At 39.1% G+C, this 18,762-nt stretch overlaps 1 protein-coding gene across 1 annotated transcript; it reads right to left on the bottom strand.

The window, feature by feature from the left end:
• Window positions 1-360: 360 nt before the first annotated feature.
• Window positions 361-17,648, bottom strand: pip5k1ba (phosphatidylinositol-4-phosphate 5-kinase, type I, beta a). The gene is made up of 13 exons (XM_085411205.1): window positions 17,442-17,648; window positions 15,363-15,493; window positions 14,505-14,622; window positions 14,237-14,389; window positions 13,185-13,481; window positions 9,380-9,564; window positions 8,978-9,058; window positions 7,747-7,795; window positions 7,571-7,655; window positions 7,355-7,489; window positions 7,182-7,272; window positions 6,516-6,612; window positions 361-2,677 (listed from the first exon to the last, which is right to left on the bottom strand). Exons 1-13 carry the CDS (start codon window positions 17,511-17,513, stop codon window positions 2,675-2,677), a joined length of 1,497 nt encoding a protein of 498 aa, XP_085267331.1. The 5' UTR covers window positions 17,514-17,648; the 3' UTR covers window positions 361-2,674.
• Between the last annotated feature and the right edge of the window lie 1,114 nt (window positions 17,649-18,762).

Raw genomic sequence — 18,762 nt, 5'->3', positions numbered from 1 at the left:
CAGTTAGACATCATCAGAAGACTGAAACTTGACTCAGTGAAAAGGGGAAATAAACACCACACCCTCACCACTAAACAACACATAAAAATATGGGTTAATCAACAGAAGCCATGGATACTGCCCTCTATTTTATATTAAAGCAACATAATTTTGAAGCAAAAAACGAACACACAGATCAAAGTAAAGATATTGAAATAATTTATTTCCCTGATACAAGTGTAAAGTATTGCTATAGTACAATTATAGGCCTACAAAGCATCTTAAAGCACGGATTTTTAAAGTTTTTAAGGCATGTGGAAGATAAGAAGACAGTATATACATGGGACACACTATGGTGTCTTTTTACTACAGAGGACTACACAGTTTGTAACAGGATATAGTTTTATGAAACGCCAGTGCAGATAAAATGGGTGTAATGAGGTATGACACACTATAAACAGAATATCACCTTGTCTAGTTTTACCAACATTATTATTATTATTATTATTATTATTATTATTATTATTATATCATCTTGTATTGATTTAGATTTTAAGAAATGTTAGAAGAAAAAGAAAAGGTGGGTAGTCTCAGAAACTTTGGTGGAAGGGATCCACCATCCAGTTATCTTCTTAAGCACTTAGGTTCACAAAGCGTTAGAGCCCCAGTCCATCAACAGGGGATAAAACTAAAACACAAAATCTTCTACAGTAGGTGTTCAGTTGGGTTTGAAAGGCAATGTCATACATTTCACAAAATGTTCACTCTTTTTATCATTCTTTGAACTCTTATTAGCAAAGAAACATTTCATCAGAGGACAGAGGTGATAACCCAGAGCCACAGCATCGTGACAAATGGAGTGAAACCACAACACCGACCGTGTTGCTTTACTGCAGAGGGCAAGGGTCCAGTTCTTTCCTTTAAATTGTCACGTGTTCAAACATCATTATAGCATGAAAGTTGACCTTTGTGAAATGACGTAGAAGAAAATCTTACGTAGTCTTACGTAGCAGAAAATCTTCTGTATGTTTAAACAGGTGTAAGAGCCATGCCAGCAGCTCCGTGAGTGCTAATTTTAGTAAGCTATTGTGGTACGTTGCAAAGTAGTCATTATGAATGGGAAGTTTGTCTGAAAATTCAGTTCATCTAATGAATTTGTCTTTTTATTCATTTTTTAATCATGTAATTTTGTAATGTTCTTCGGGGTTAAAACAGGGCGTTACTCATGCAAATGTGAGTGAATGTACAACAGCTGTTGTTGTTGTACACTGGTGTTGTGATATGTTGGTGAATGTATATGTTTGAAATAAAAAATGAACTGAACTGAACAACTAATGTGGATTTTCACACATACATCTGAAAAACCTGAATGATCTTTGAACATAGCTCTACGTAAATACAAGACAAACGAGCACTGATCTATTTCTGAAGCTGATGAGCTGATGTTTACTTCCTCATGGAACCAGCCACTGAGAAATTTAAACATTTACAGAAAATCAGAAATATCAGCAAAGAAACACAAGGATTTACTAGCAGCAGTGTAAACGATAACAGGCAAAGAAGCAGCTTTGTAGTGTTTTACTGCACGTCAGCACAGTAGTTCAGTGCTACTAATACACATTAACACATTAACATATCTGCTAGTTGTAGAGGTGTTTCCATTGATTTGGAAAGTCGAGTTTCACCTAACATTAAAAGAAAGAGGAACAACAGAGCCTAATGCACTTTTTTTCAAGAACAAATGCAGCCATTTTTTTTTTAAATGAACAAGATGTACATGCAATAATTCTTATATAACTTTTCTTGAAATTAAAAATATTTTTCTGAATTATTAATTTGGATACTTATCTTAGAAATTCCAAAAACATGTAATAAAAAAACTGCTCTGTTTTCCTGAATTAGATTAGTCCAGTTTAATTTTTTATAGAACCAGTCAAAAGTTTGGACTCGAAAATAAAAAGTATTTCTTTTTTCACTAGCTATTTTTGTGCAATGCTAACAGCAGTGTCTTGATTTCATGTGATGACATCACGAGCTGTACTTTTCTCTGTCTTTGCTTCACACTCATCTTCCCTGCATGTGTGGGTTTTTTTTGTGTGTATTTGCATCTTTCAACTCTACACCTTGCATATCAGTTGACAGATACACCAGTGGGACTGTCTTTTATGTGTTATCATTCCCTACATATACATTCATATTGCTATGATGTCTGGAAGGTGCACAGTGAAATAATAACACACCTCAAATGTTTTAAAACTAAAGTACGATTATTAAATGTAAAGTATAGAAAGTGGTTAAAGTGTAGAGAGTAAAAGTAAAAAGCTGTTAGAAGATTTGGGAGTCAATGGAAGTACAGATGGATTAAAAACTGGCAGCAGAAGTAACAAGCCCTACTCGGCGTAAGCAGGAAGAACATTCCCACATTCATGGAGGAGGCATCTCATTATTTTGGAAAAACAGAGCAGATTTTTTCTGAGATTGAAACACGGGACTTTTTTTTCTCGAGTGACTGCATTACGCTTCTACAAGGATCATAGTGATGCTCACAGTGGAGAAAATGAGAAGAACAGGCTACTTCTTGTAGTTTGTGCCATGTTTGCTGAAGTCCTGATGCCTTCATGTTGTTGGACTGCGGTTGGTGTTTCAAAGTTCACAAGTGCAGGTGGTTGGAAAGGAGCAATAACCTTGTTTCTCCTCACTAGAAATCAAGAAGAGAAGATTTTAATTGCCTTCAGGTGACAACAGACACATCTGTGCAGTCTTGGGTGTGTTAAGTAAAAAAAAAAAAAAGAGCAGTTTTCAAAAACATCCTGGCATCTTTTATATTTTCTTATGTACGCTCTATTGCCAAAAGTATTTGCTCATCTGCCATCACACGGATATGAATTTGGGTGACATCCCAATCAGTCTCTGTACTAATTCATCCCAAAGGTCTTGCTTCAGGTTGAGGTCAGGACTCTGTGCAGGCCAGTCAAGTTTTTCAACACCAGACTCACCCGTCGATGTCTTTATGGACCTGCACTGGTGTGCAGTCATGTTGGAACAAGAAGGGGGCGTCCCCAAACTGCTCCCACAAAGTTGGGAGATGAAATTTTCCAAAGTGTCTCAGTATGCCGAAGCATTAAAAGTTTCTTACACTGGAGCAAAGGGGTAAAACCCAACTTCTGGAAAACAACCCCACATTATAATCCCCCCTCCACCAAACTTTACACGTGGCACAGTGCAGTCAGACAAGTACTGTTCTCCTGCCAACCACCAAACCCAGACTTATCCATTGAATTGCCAGATGGAGAAGTAGTTTGTCACTAGAAGTCTCCACTGCTCTAGTGTCCAGTGGGGGCGTGCTTTATACCAACGTTTTGCATTACACTTGGTCATGTAAGGCTTGCATGCAGCTGCTCAGCCATTGACACCCATTCCATGAAGCTCTCTGTGGCGTGTTCCTAAGCTAATCTGAAGGCCACATGACGTTTGGAGGTCTGTGGTGATTAACTCTGCAGAAAACTGTTGACCCCTGTGCACTATGCGCCTCAGCGTCCACTGACCCGCTCTGTGATCTTACCTGACGTACCACTTTGTGGCTGAGTTGCTGTCATTCCCAAATGCTTTTGCTAACAGTTGATTGTGGAGTATTTAGTAGCGAGGGAAATTTCCTGACTGGACTTGTTGCACAGGTGATATCCTATCACAGTACTATGCTGGAATTCACTGAGCTCCTGAGAGCGACCCATTCTTTCACAAGTGTTTGTAGAAGCAGTCTGAAGTCAGGTGCTTAATTTTATTACACCATGTGGTTATGGAAGTGAATGGAACATCTGAATTCAATGATTTGGATGGATGAGTGAATACTTTTGGCTGTATAGTATATTTTATTCAACCCTCCAGTGAGCAGGATTTTTGCCACAGAGGATGAGGTTGTCCATCAAAGTGAAGCTGTCAGGCTGCATTTATTTCTGTCATGCTTGAACTGATGTGTTGAGTGCAGAGTCTTTACTGCATTCCCACAGTAAAAAACCCATTGTCTTTGAAGTCAGGCCTTTTTTTTTTTTTTTTTTTTTTTAGGAGGTTAAGGGTAACAGCTGGGAGCATGCTTTTCATCCACCCAAGCCAAAACATTTATTTTACTTAATTTTACTTGAGGAGACAGATAGGTTCATGGCTCAAATTTCCTTTTTTTTTAACCTACAGTATTTTCAGTGTTTCTGAGTCCCACTCTTAATGTCAGAGGCTTTGAGATCAGATTAACTCGGACGTCTGCGGGCTTCCTGCAGAGCCTGAGTGGGACCGCTTAATGTAGACTGAAGAACGGCTTCATATAAGCCTGAATGAGGATTTTGTGGTTATGTAAGAGAAGTGCTGTAGAAAAAAAAGAATACATGAAGGTTTCTTAGGCTGACACAAGGACCGAGGGGCAGGGAGGAGGGAACTGGACTCAGCTGAGTCACACAGAGTGGACGTCAGAGGGGGCTTCAGGACCCCAGGGCTATCACCATCAAAGAAGAGAGTTCCAAGAAGATGAGATAAATTGCATGTGAGTGTTGAGCAAGAAAATGTTAGCATGTATTAGGTAGTAACATCTTATGAATAAAGGTCAGTTTGTTATGGTCATGAATCACTACGTGATTCTATTCTGTTCATGGAGCGCCTTTATCGGGGCTAAAATATGACATCATGAGAGCCTCCACATCTTCTTGCCACAATCACAGGATCAGTACAAATTAAAAGAAAGTATTATCGGTGTAATTTGCTGCTTACACTTTATTGACGACTGATCAGCTCCAGCTGGGTCGCCTGGGTGAGACTGTGTGAGGCTGAAAATGCAGAGATACCCAGTGACCCCTGAGTTCATTGTGCACAGTGTTCCTAAATACAGCAGAACAACTAACTATGGCTTCTTTTATGTAATTTTATGAGGACTAAATATAATATCTCAACAACAGAGTTGATCTTGTTGTCATGACTTTGTCTTATAAGGTAGTTTTAATGGATTTTAATGAGCCCCTTAATGAGCCCTAGTTGAAGCCTATAGTTTCAGGCATCCATTCAAACATTATGAGCCCACTAAACGGCCAAAAGGTGGCATCCTACAAAGTCTACTCAGAGATCACCTCATTTAGTATTTATTTATTTATTGTCATTGTCAATTGGGATTTTTCACAAACATGGCCAGTAGAGGTTGACTCTAAAAGTGAGCAAGTCCCCAAAGACTTTCATGTTTAAAGCACACACCTCTAGATCATATATGAACTTTTGGATACTTTTTAAAATGATATTATGTGACAAATAATGGAACTTCCTGTGAAGGAAGGGTCATCCAAGAAGGTTTTACATGAGTTTTATATTATTCTGTCTCTTGGAGGAGATATGAGACTGTGCTTTAGACGTATACATCCACAGTGTCTTTTGTCCTCTCTTCCTCCACTCATCTCCAACCGGTTGCAGCAGGTGGCCGCCCCTCCCTGAGCCTGGTTCTGTTGGAGATTTCTTGTAGTACAGATGGAGTTTTTGCTTCCCACTTTCTCCACGTGCTGGATCAAATTGGGTTGTTTGCTTGTTGGTGTTTAATAAAGCGCCTTTAGGTGACTGTTGGTGCGCTTTGTTGCTTTAAATATATATAATAAAACTCAATTGCACTGCACTGAACTGAATATACAGTTTATCGGCTTGCCAGCCATACTTGGCACTTGATTATGTAGTGCTCCAACCACCTGACTCCAAAATGGCTCTACATGGTTGCAACCAAAAACACTAGTATGAAAGCTTCAAAATGCATGGTTAAAATATGGGTGGGTTTGTGGGTGTTGGTGGCTTTATCTTTCATGGTCTTTGGTAAAGCAATGTCTTGAAAGACGTGTGCCAAACAAACAATGTTGCAAGTGACCCCATATGGATGTGAGAATATATCGAAAAGTTTGGAGCTTTTATGCACAAAGCGATTTTTATGAGCTGTTTGGTTGGATGTAAACCCCAAAATAAAATAAACCTAAGCAGGTAGTTTATTTTAGGCACCAAAAGCATAACTTAATTGCTACGGTATCTGCAATTGGAGATTTTACAGTCACTTCTTGGCATGACCACCAGATGTATACTTTCTGTTTCTAAGACTGAATGAAACAGATGAGGTGACACGAATGGAACTATTCAAACAATTCAATGGGCTGATAACATTTAAACTGTCGTTTCTGGACATAGAAACATCTGAGCTTGACCTCCCTGAATATTTTTCCCCTCCTCCCCCTTGTGTGACAAGTGAATGTAGCCTGAGATCTGTTCTCTAGCTAAATAATTCAGTTTGATGCTGTACTGAGTGAGGGGTGTACAACCACAGATGGATGTTAAAGCTTCAGCTTGAAAAATAATCTTGTTCACTTTCTTTTCAGGAGCCAGTCTGAGCCTCATTCAGCAGGGCTCCGACTGGATTGCTTGTTAAATGTTTACTGGTCTTCGGTGCTGGGCCTGGGTTGCTTGTATTCTAACGATAAGCTATAGCATTACAGAACCCATTAAGACTCTGCAATTGAAATTACATGGCTTACCAAGTAGACATCCAGTTCAGAGTCAGATTGGCTTCTGCTGAGGGACGGCAGTGGATCGTCCAGAGCAATCGTTGAACTGGAGGCTCGTCGGTCTTCACTGCAACATAGAAATACAATTTACTGTTGTGTATGAGCCGAGTTAATGTCTACATCATCATTCATCGTTCAGCATCCTCTCAGAATATATTGTTGAATATCAAAAGAAAGATGTAGCTTTAGCTCTTTAGAAAACAGTAAAAACACAGTTATTTGGAACATTTCATCAGTGGCAGGGGAAAAAAACTGCAGCTCACAAGCCACAAGAAGCAAACTTTAGAGCTGAAAATGAACTGCAACTCCTAAAAACACACAATTCCTCAAATGGCCACTTCATTGCTGGCTCCATAAGGAAGTTGATCCCCATACACTAAAGCCTTTTTGAGCAGCTTCCTGATAACATAGTTCACCACCCTGTCATCCAAATATGGTCCTTTATGGCTCCAACAACATGGCAACGGCCAAATTTCAAGGCTTCAAATATGTGCAAGTTAAACAATGTCCACAAAAATAATCTCAATGGTTACACACTTTCATGTCTGTGTCAGTGTGAATCAGATCAAAATATCAACTTTTCAACTTCTCTTCTGAAAACTGGGCTTTGATCTGAAAGCAGTACATGTGAAGTACCTGTTTTCATAGTCTTCTTCCTCTTTTCCGCTCAGTTTTAAAGAAACGGCAGACTCAGGTAGAAGATCCGGCTGTTTGGAGGAACTGTAAACTGTTAAAAACAAACACACCGTCAGCGAACAAGTCAAGCAAAGCTTCTAATAAAACAAACATAAACAAAAGAAACAGCTTACAGTTTCCATCCAGGTTGTCCATGCTTTGGGCTTTCTTCTCCTCCTTCATCTCCTTCAGCGGTGACAGAATCTCCTGGGAGACTGACTTTGCATAAAGAGAGTTCTTCTTCCTCTTTGAAGATGCTCCCCTTAAAGCTTAAACACACAGAGAAAGAATTTAAAACAAAAGCTGCGTTTATGCAGGAAACAGAATGGTGGCAGGTTAGCATGACTTACGATGGCTCTTCTTGAAAACAGTCGTGCCCATGAATTTCAGAAATCTGTCTGCATAAAAACTGGGCCTGTGCACTGACACTGTGTCCTGAAATGAAAACAGGGCACACGTGTGAGCAGCTGCATACATAAGGGATAAAACAGCCTGGAGTTAAGGAGAAGTAAGAAGTATTACAGACCCCGTCATGTACAAGAGCCTTCCAGGAGTGTTCCACCTTCTTAACGAACCTGAAAATGATTAAAAATTGAAAATCAAATGAGTTCATTATGTAACATTTTTACTTGTGTAAATATTTATGCTTGCTCTCGACCATAGACTGTATATAATAAAATGGAGGTAGCCACTGTGGTTAGCAAGGTTGTGCTGCACAGCCTTGAAATTTTTGTTTTTTTGTTCTTGCTTTTCACCACCAGGGGGCAGTGGTTAACCGTATATGTTCACATAAACGTGAGCTGTTTAGCTTTTTAGATTTCCTTTTAAATACCTCTATTTCCCCTAGGGGACAGGTGTCGAACTCCAGGCCTTGAGGGCCGGTGTCCTGCAGGTTTTAGACGTGTCCTTGATCCAACAATTAATTAAATGGCTAAACTACCTCCTCAACATGTCTTGAAGTTCTCCAGAGTCAATGAACTAATCATTTGATTGAGGTGTGTTGACCCAGGGTGATATCTAAAACCTGCAGGACACCGGCCCTCGAGGCCTGGAGTTCGACACCCCTGTTCTAGGGGCTGCAGTTATAAATAAGAATGTGCTTTTATTAAGGACTTGCCTGGTTGAATAACGGTTGTCCTGACTGCACCATCTTGTGGTACAAAGTGGTATTACCTGAAATTATATCTTTTCAACACAATTTACTGTCACAGCTGTTGGTATTCGTTCATCCATTTTTGTTGCAAATCCAGCTTTTACATGCCTTCTATGCTTCTGATGGCTTTGCTGCAATGCATCTCTTTAATTTAGTTGTGGGTTTTGGACTTGGAAGGCCACCTCAGCCAAGTTGAGCCTGAGCTGCAGCCGTGCCTCACAGCCATGACTGTGTCAATCTTGCCATGAGAGATGGGGACAGATCCCATTTTGGTAGATTTTCCAAGTTTAAATAATAAATAACAAATAATATAGCCTGTGTTTACTGAGCCAGTAATGAGTGTTTAAACTAATTTAAATGTTTCTGAAGCAGGAAAACAGGATGAAAACCTGAGAATCATAAAATATAAACTAATAATAATGCCAAGGAAACAAGAGTCACAAACAAAAAAAGAGTCGCATGTCTTTGCCTATTTTAATGAATTTGAAAAAAAAAAGTCTACAAATGTTTCTGTAATGCTGCATGGGGATGCAGCTGAGTAAGGATGATGAGACAGTTTGTCTTCTGCATGTTATTTTTGTGCATGTTAATGCTGTGAGCTCACCTGTAAGACTGAAGAATGTCGATAATTCCTAAAAAGATGAGCAGACTCTCGTCTTTATGTTTGGCAGGAATTCCACCCAATCTGGAAAAAAAATTATGATAATTTTACAGTTTTTTAAATGAAATTATGCTTTTGAATGTCCAGCTTTTCTACATTTTTGACCAGATCAGCGAGCAGTGGGGTTTTAAAAAAAAAAGCCACTAGAAAAATAAGGGAAACAAGACCTAAAAACAGGCGTTTTAGTATGAAGCAAACCGTTCTTATTAGATTTGACTGTGTGCAAACTAGTATGTATAAAGTATATGGTAATACTTATTTTAAGATAAAAATAACTTGTGATGTGAGATGTTAAAAAAGGTTTCCTCTATCATATGTGCTGCTTAGTCCAAAGTGTCCACTTACGTGTCATCATCTGCCACTGGTTCTGGGTCCTTGACATTCCCCTGGATGGACTCGAGGGCGGTGGAGTAGAGGACTTTCTGTCCTCTCCTGCTGTCACATCTGCTTCCTCTGCTCAGCGGCTTCCTATCCAGAACGTGAATCCCCAGCAGGAGACTGTAGTCCATGATCTTAAAGCTTTCCAGGACCTGATAAGAGACCAAAACTGAACTCAGGGAATCAAATTTTAAGAACCCCCTTTGAAAATTAAAAATTTTTCTTTAATGTTTAATAATTAGTTTGTCAGCGCTAAAATTTTTTAACCTTCCATTCTTTTAACTGTTTAAATACTACACATGCTAGTGGCTATCAGGTCTGAAACCATGACACTAAGTTCCCCAGAGCCCACTGATTTACAGGGACACTATAAGGTTCTGGCCAAACAAACAACCTGCAACTACTTCAGTGGCATTGTTTAAAAGAAACTCCCATTCTGAAATGCCCACCTTTAGAGCATCAAAAAGCATGTCACAGTGTGACCTGCACACTACAGACCTTCTGGTGGACCTTGAATGCGGTAGGCCATGAAAGATTTACATTATAAAAATAAACAAAGCTAACAGAACAGCTGTGGGATTAAAATAATCCATTACTCTTCATTTAAATAAATCTGAATTAGTGTTGTATTTTCAGTAGAGGAAAATGAATGAAGTAATGGTGGCTATGGCATGCTGAAATCAAATCATCAAAACATTAAAATGAGGTAAAGTTCACATCAGTCATTGTTTAGGCAACTCGTGTAACGAAATACAGACACGAACCACTAAAAGGGTCAATCGAGCCTACAGAACAGAGCCTGCGGTATTAGACATTTTGTGGTTATGTGTGTCCGAGGCTTCTAGTTGCTTACATAGGCCTAGTATCTCTCTATATTCCCAAATAAAGAGATATTTCATTTGAATCCCACAGCTGAGCTGAACAGGAAATTTTGCCAACTGTTAATGAGATTTTGTCTGAGCAAATAAACATTTATTTATCCCTCAGAATGATCTGGTGATCCTCTGACGTTTAATCTACCAAAAAGAAAGAGGTCAATACTTTAATTTGTTCCCTACTTAGACCTCATACCTAAACCCTTCCATTATTGGCATTTATGAGCTAACAGGTTAGCCACGTGGAGGTTACAAATGACATGCCTGCTAAAGAAAGCTACTTGATACGGACATGAACCCCACAGAGCTGCACGAATGCTTGCTTATCTGTCAAGCAATCAGCTGCAATCACCTTTCTGATTTCCTATTTTTTCTATATGTTTGTCACACTTAAATGTTTCAGATCACCAAACAAAGGCAATAGAGAATTTCCCGTCATTATTTTGTTTATTATATCACCTTTTTGATATATGTCCACATTTTTTACTCAGTGGTTTTAACAATATAATAATTTGAGTAATAAAATAAAACAAAAATCACCTACAGTTCAATTTTCTTTATAAAAATAAATGAATAAAAAGTTTTACTTTGAAGGAAGTCCCACTCCCAGAGATCAACCCTGGATCTATAAGCAAAAATACAGTAAAGCATAAGCCTCAATCCCTCTGACCAAGCACTTATGTCACGAAGTACCTCTTGTAAATAAAGAGGGCCTTAAAATGTGCTGCGTTACCTAATGCACTAACTGAGGTCGTATACAGCAGCCCAGTATGAGCGTATTACATCCAGTTTGCGCTTTAGTGTCCAGCTGCTCCGCCTGACCATTAGTCAGGTGTTTCGCTCTGCTGCACGCTAATCCTTCATCAAGTGACCACTATTGTTTCTCGCTAATGAAACAACAGGCATGCACTAATGCAGTCATCAAAACAGCTCAGGGAATAACAAACAGGGACACAGTTCCAGGTGCTGGCCTGTGTGATGTTATCAAAGTAGGGGAATTGCGCAGTTATCATTGGCTGAATATAAACTCTGGATTTTGGGTTTATTTTGGCATAAAAACCAAGTGAGTGATGTTTTTCTGATAAAAGTTTTATCCTCATGACCATTTAGTTTGGAGCTCTGGAATAACTGGGATTTTCTGGGACCTTTCCTTTTAGAGAGTATAGCTAAGCATTCGAAATTTGGGCAACACTTACCTTCCAAATTCTTAAGAACAAGCTTTGTGGAAGATCCTATTAAACCTGCGAGATAATTCACAGCTAGTGAGCATCAGGTGTCTTGTGTCATATCGCCTAAATCAGTTCTGAGCATGTCAGACAAACCATCTCTTATTGTTGCACAACATGTGGAAAAGGTCAACCGACCAGAATCTCTGAACACTGTCAAAAGCTCATGTATGAAAACAGGATGTTCTTACTGTGTCAAAGTTATTAGCATGTCTGAGCTGCAAGCAAGGTACATGCAATGTAAATCAAACACTGATATCATCCTAACTCAAACCAAGTGGTTGTAATTAACCCAACCAAGCACCTTTAAGTGCCTATTGTAGGATTTATGGTCCCATGTTTGTGCAATCCCATGAAACTCCAGCAGTGCATCGCCCTATGATGATGGCAATGGCAATTTCATTTATATGGCACATTTCATTACAAGCAAACTCAATGTGCTCAGCACAGGAGAACATGAAAACCAGTGTAGGTTTACAATGCCAAACTCAGTGAAAACAGCAAACTATAATAAAGCAAGACAAATTAGAACAAAAACCAATAACAAAAACATACTGAATGCAGGCATGTGTACATAAAAAGGTTTTTCCAAATACCTGAAAGCACCTTGGGCACCCTTAGATCTAATTCTGGGAACAGTTAAAATATCTGCAACTGATGACATGAGAGGTCTGACTGGACAGTGAACAGTGAGGTTAAAAGGGCGATAAATGTAGGTAGGATGATGATTAGTTCAAAAGTTATTGTGAACAACAGGGGAGGACGAGTGAGAAGCAAAAACAAAAAGATTAAAGATTAAAGAGGGTGCGAGAAACACAAACAATGGCTGCTTTTAATGACTCAGTTTCACTTGATTAAAAAGAGCAAAGACACCAGCAGTTGTAGCCCACATAACTTTGATGTTATACCCTTGCGACAATGCACAACCGCAAAGTGCAGCGCCTACAACAGACAATAACCTGCTGCCATGCCTAAACAGCAGGACACTCCTACAATTAAGAAAAAAAAAATGCGTCAAAAGAAAATTAATTAGCGAGTGTGCAAAAAACAAAGCAAAATAAAAAGGTATAAACGGACTGTTAAGCATAGCCTCCTGACTAAAAAACTTCCAGTGTCTCTAAAATGGGAGCATTACAACTCAGCTCCCAACTTTGCCATCCTGACACACACGATGTTCATAAAAGTGAGATGCAAGCAGCATCGGATAACCCCGCATTATGTGAGCCCTCAGGATGAGAATGTATTGCTGAAGGCATGCTAGACTAAACACTAAATCTACTTCACTAGCCAGCAGTTTAGTGGATGTGGCTTACAACATAAAAATGGTAGTTTAGCTGGATTTGGTGTCCTCGGGATTCCCATATACTTGTTTGCCATTCACCTAGGGACCATTTTTTGCCCGAGGACAACACAAAGGTTACGGTTTTAATGGTCCCCAAATGATGAGCTAGCAACCCTCTTAAGGCAATCTTTTTTTTAATTAAGTTGTTAGACTATGTTGTTTCAAGTATCATGAAAAAAGTACATTTTTGACTTGTGATCTTTAAAAATGTTAGCGGTTGATATATCCGACAAGTAAAAATGCACATCTTAAAGGTGTTCCATTCAATATTTATCTATTGAATGCAACACATAGTTGCTAATGGATGTAACATCCTCATGTAAACATACCCGACAGTCCCTCTGCAAGGTTTTCATCAAGGCACTATATGTGTCCGGGTCAAAGACCAGGCCCTCGTGCATGTCCTGGAAGTCCAGGTCTTTGAATGTGGGTGAGGGCTTGGAACGCTCTTTGCGTGAGGCACGGCGTTTGTACGAGGATCCCTTCAGGTCGTACTTGTAGTGCATCTTCATGGCTCGCGGCAGCACATTGTTCATGACCACCACTCGAACAGTGATGCCTCCACACTGGATGCAGTAGAGGCCGTAGAACTTGGGCAGTAACGTCCTCGGGTTCTGATTGAGATTCTACAATAACAAAGATGATGGGTTTTTTTAAGTGATAAACAGAGAAGGAGTAAATGTCCCTGATAATATTGGTCCAAATGAATCATTTTATTGTCCATTTTAAGTCAATTTAAGAAGAGAAAGACTGAAACTGCAACTTTCAAATAGGAATTAGTCCAAAATAAGTGGTCGGAGAAGAAATGTGAACATACACATGTAAACAGGTCATTTTGGGAACTGTAGATTATATCAGTGGCATATTAAAAGGTGATATAGTAATCAGTTCCCTTTCCCCAAAAGTAACATTTTAGCTAGTCATGTCCATGTGCTGATGCATGTGCACAGCAGTTCCATTTTAGGTTCAGCCGACAGAAATCTTCTTTTCTAATAAAGATTATAATTAGGGATGGATTGTGTGATCCTGACCATCTGTTAACTCCTGCACCTCCCTGAACTTGGTTGTGCTGGGTGTTTCTTCCTGTCAAATAGGTGTTCTTTCTCACCACTTTCACCAATTAATTTTAATAGGTGGGGTTCTCGCTAATAATGTTGAGTGTTTTTCATTAGCATATAAAGCAGCTTGAGCGAACTGTTAAAACTTAAGTAATTACTAGTAGTATGGAACTGTATGTTGCACTTACACAATACTTCATGTGTGGCCAGAATAACCCCCCCCCCCCCCCTCCCGCCCTTTACCTTGCTTTGAGTAATGCAAACATATGTTGCTGTATGGCTTTAATGCAAATGTGCTAAGACTTGTTTATTTAGTAGCTCACCATGTAGTAACCAGGAAGCAGCTTCTGCAGGAACTCTGCCTCTTTAGGCTGCACTGTCTTGATGATGAACTCATCATCGCTGGTGAGGTAAAACCAGGAACTGCTAGCACCGGGGTTGGACAGCTCTATCAGCGGCTCATTGCATATGGAGTACTGAAATTCAAAGTGAGGCAACAGTTTAAGCCGAACAATGTTTTGCAATCAACTCAGGGGAAATTTACACCACATTGTCGTGAGCCAGAATGTGAATTTGGGTCTCCACCCTCACCAGATAGTCGTCCGGTTTGATGCCAAAGAGCTCTCTGAAGTAGCGAAAAGCCAGTGGGGCGTATGTTTTCAGACGGAAATCTGGGAAGTGATGTGCCGGGGTCAGGTTGCTACCCTCACTGGAACACATACAAAATATTCATTAGTCTAGCTATTTGCAACTTTTAGGAGCACTGTGACATGAGCATGTAACAGGTCATGGTTAGAAATGCACAGGTGTAACTATTGAAAATTACTGATAGCTGATATCCATGAAATGAACTACTGGAAAGAAACAGCTGCAGTATTATCTTCCTCTAGTGACCAAGTGCAAAATGCCTACTGAGAAATAATGGGGTTGCTGAAACATGTGGTTTCTGTCAACCCACAAGTGATTATTTGCACACTTCTAAAGGTAACTTCCCTCTTTTCTTAACAGCAATACAGGTTGGCTGCCACTGTGTTTGTTTAAATAACTTAGAGTAAGATTTCTCATAATAATTTGCATTTCTTTCTTTCGTTGGTAATATGTAGTCAACTTATTTTTTTTGTAGGCTGGGAGAGAGTGACATCGTCACTTTCTCCCACACTTGTCACACTTTGCTGACTTACATAGTTTTGGTTCATTTTGGGGTTTAGGCTTAGTACTTGGATTGTGACTTGATGTGCTATGTAATGAGGCCAATCTGGGATTTAAAGCTTACTCAAATCTCCCAAAAATGCATTCAGTTCCTTGGTAGGTAGTGATAAAATTAAACTCCCTGACATTTCAGAGTAAACCTAACATGCATAAAAAACATCCTAGATATATGGGGGGGAAATCCCTGTGCATGTGCATTGGTCATTCTCTGAAAGGATTGCAGTGCAAATGTGAGTGTACCTTGGCAGGAAGACGCTCTCCACCACAGAAAAGTCCTGCATGAGAACATCTCTGTCTGGTTTCGAGCTGAGGTTTCCCACAGCATAACCGATGCCCAGCTGGATGGCGCCTTTGAGTGCAGCTGGTGTAGGCTAACAAACAAATTAGACATCCTAGAATTAGGAATTTTTTTTGTGGCACTTAGTTGCACATTTTCTTGCTTTCTTTGTAACATAGTTTATCGTTGTTCAACACTTTGGTCCGGTGCAAAAATACCTCAACACTGGATTAGCTATAGCATTGGCAAGCTTCTCTCAGTAGGAATTTTAATCTCCAGTATTTGTTAGCATGCTGACATCACCAATAATGGCTCCTTTAGTTTGTTTTGTAACTATGAGCATGTTAGCATTTAATTCAAAGTAAAACTGTGCTTACAGTTGCCTCACAGTGAGGACAGCATTAGCTAGATTAATGGTCTTATTTATATCATTTTTAGATATCGTGTTAATATACAAAGAGGATAGTAAGCTGAAGCTTTTTGATGTAGGAAGCATGTGAAACACAAACAGCAAACTATAAAATTTAGCTAACACTGAAGAACCAGAAACTGTAGTTTCTCTAGTGATCACTTCAGGTTGGCTCTCTTCTCAAAATGTACAAGTTTACAGCAATAAAAGACAGATTTATCACCTGGTACCACAAAAAATATTTTGTCCTTTATGAGGGAGTTATTTTTATTCTCTGATCTCCCTGACAGATCTCCCGATTCAGGTAGCTAGGCCTCTCCTCTGCTAACATGGAGCTCACTGTTATTATCTCCTCTTTGAACTTTCCAAGAATCTATTGCTTTAATTTTGATAAGAAACATTCCAGTATTTTGTTACTCTGTTACGTATCCCTGTTATTAGCCTGCATGTGTATCTGTGTGTTGCATGCATAGAGAGCATAAAACATGGATGTAGCTAACAAGTGATTAGCCAATGAGAATACAATTGGTACTCCAAAAGTTAGCATTCCCATTGTCACTTATAGTCACTTAATACTGAAAAACAAAACATATGGCCTAAAATTCTAACACTGGGGCTTCAAAACTGCAGAAACCTAAAACAATGGGTGATGCCATGGGTGTTATGGCCATCTTTTATACTGCCTGTGATAAAGTACAGTCTTCAATGATAAAATTGTGCTAAATGCAAAATTATAATCATCCCTACAGATTTTAATGGTCAGCATTTCTTTTTGTTTTTGTTTTGGTAAGATTCTGTGTATGGATACAAAGATACCAAACAGATACAAAATATGTCTGTTGTTTTTAACAGGGGCTCATTCTGGATTTTTTTCAAAGTGACACCTGGTGCTCTGTGAGGCTGTATTATGGGCACAGTTAAACGCCATAGTGTGTTACAGTAAGTCACAGCATTTCATTGTGGACCAAATGTAACGATATAGTGTGACTAAAACAATTGTCTTCATTTATATCAGAAAATAATTAAAATAAACAAATCATTTAAAATAAACTGCTTTGATTATATTGCAAGTCTGGAACAGGCTCCCGGCACTTCAGGACAACCTCAAATACTAAACGAAGCCTTAATACCTGTAAATTAATTTTTCCAATTAAAAGAAAAGCAGACATTTTACTTTAGAACTTATTTAGAGCTTTTTCCTGCGAGCCAGAGTGTGAAGCCGATCAGCCTAATCACACCATTTTCCCACCACTTGTTCCCTACCTCACAGAGCAGCTCTGTTACATAACACAGCTGATGAAAGAGTAGCTGCAGTCACGTTATTGCACTTCATTTGACTTAAAGTAATATTGCACATGACTTTCTGTATGACTTTTTGGATTTTTATTACCCCTTTAAGCTACTAATTATTTTTCCCAAGATCATGGTGTAGTCAATAATTAAAATAAATAGCTCAGGAAAGAAAATAATAAGTTTCACATTTAGACTCTCAAATAAAAAAAACAACCTTTGGTTTCAGTGTTCTGTTTGACCGCAGGTATTTTCTGTTTTGACATCAGCAATGACTTGGGTGGGAGTAATTTTGTTCCTACCTGAAGATTTTTCCATTGCTTGCTTGAAATGATCCACTCACCTTTTTATGATCCTTTGACGCTTTAGAGGTTTTGGTTCCCCTTCCTAGGGTGCTGGCAGGGGATGCTGACATCTTTTGGACAGAGAGAACTGGACTAGAGGGAAGCTCGGCTGTCCTTCCTCCAACTTTGATTCTGCCCGAGTTCCTTTTTTCCCCTCAGTGGTAAATGCACAAACAAAACAATTTACAGAAAGTGCATTTTCCAGGTAGGCTGCTCCTGTGGATGATGTAAAGAAAAAAGGAGTTACACAATGTGTTGCATTTGCATGAATGTCAATGCAAAGCGCACACACGCTAGTGAAAAGCTTCCCAATCAGTCTTGTCTAGTTGTTCCTGTGACTTACAGTATATCCTGGGCTTTCAATAATCTTTCTGTCTGGGGTACTTCTGGACTCTGAGGACCTTTTGGTGAATGTGTTAGTCTTTTAACTCCAGAATACTTCACAACAACGCTTGATCCCAATTAAGAAGGATTGGGAACTATTACATGTTCAATCCCCCCGTGTTATAACAGTGCACAGTGTTTTCCTGATTATGTGATCATCAGCTTCCAAAAAAGGACACAGTGATTAGCGAAATGAAGCCATATACCAAGATCTGTTCATTTCAATTGCATGGGCTTTAGATTATGGTTTATTTCCAATGTAATTCTCCTGAAATTACAAAAAATACAGACAACCCCAGCTAAGGGTAATTAATGTGAAAAGGCAAGAGGGGATACTCTATAATACAGCCTGCACCCATGTGTAATTACCAGTGTAAGAAACTTTAAAATTAAGTTTTCCCTTCCCCTCATATACCACCAAATATATTTGCTAATTTAATTTCATAAATCTGAAGCTTTGTAGTAAATATAATAGAGTAAATCATGTACCCCACTTTAAACTCACCTGAACTGCCTTCTGTGGTGTTGCTGCTAAAAAGAGACTGGGTGGTTGCTGTCAGCTTGCAGCATAGACATCTGTGCAAAATCTAAAGATCTAAAAGCTTCTTTTAACACAGACAGATTTCACTTTGCTTTCTGTTTAATTTAGTTGCGCTATAACCGAGTACAACAAACCACTGGTGGATTTGAATAACTAAAAAGACTGTTTCAAACTATCCAAACAGGTGGCGTGATAAAGGACATGTATTGGTATTTTAATGTGAAACAATTCACAGGTGACCTTCTTTGGCTTGAACAGAAGTCCAACCAATTTGCCTGCATACTTTTTTTCTGGCCCTAAGCCATTGTGCCACTGGATATATTGAACCCTGCCGTTCTTTCAAATATCCTGAAAAAACTCCCTTCTTGTACTCTGCATAAGTTCTAATTTTAGAT

This window comes from Rhamphochromis longiceps, linkage group LG7 (genome assembly GCF_057381845.1).
Source record: "Rhamphochromis longiceps isolate RC_006_pf linkage group LG7, R_longiceps_female_GT1.1, whole genome shotgun sequence".
NCBI lineage: Eukaryota > Metazoa > Chordata > Actinopteri > Cichliformes > Cichlidae > Rhamphochromis > Rhamphochromis longiceps.
Note: the sequence above shows the minus strand (reverse complement) of the source record. Positions and strands in the feature narration are given on the sequence as shown.

Excerpts from the sequence above, each read along its gene's own strand:
- pip5k1ba (XM_085411205.1), bottom strand. The coding sequence starts at position 17,513 with ATGTCAGCATCCCCTGCCAGCACCCTAGGAAGGGGAACCAAAACCTCT. Across the intron at positions 15,494-17,441 it reads CGTCAAAGGATCATAAAAAG|CCTACACCAGCTGCACTCAA; the intron begins GTGAGTGGATCA and ends TTTGTTTGTTAG. Across the intron at positions 9,059-9,379 it reads CCAGTGGCAGATGATGACAC|ATTGGGTGGAATTCCTGCCA; the intron begins GTAAGTGGACAC and ends TTTTTTTTCCAG.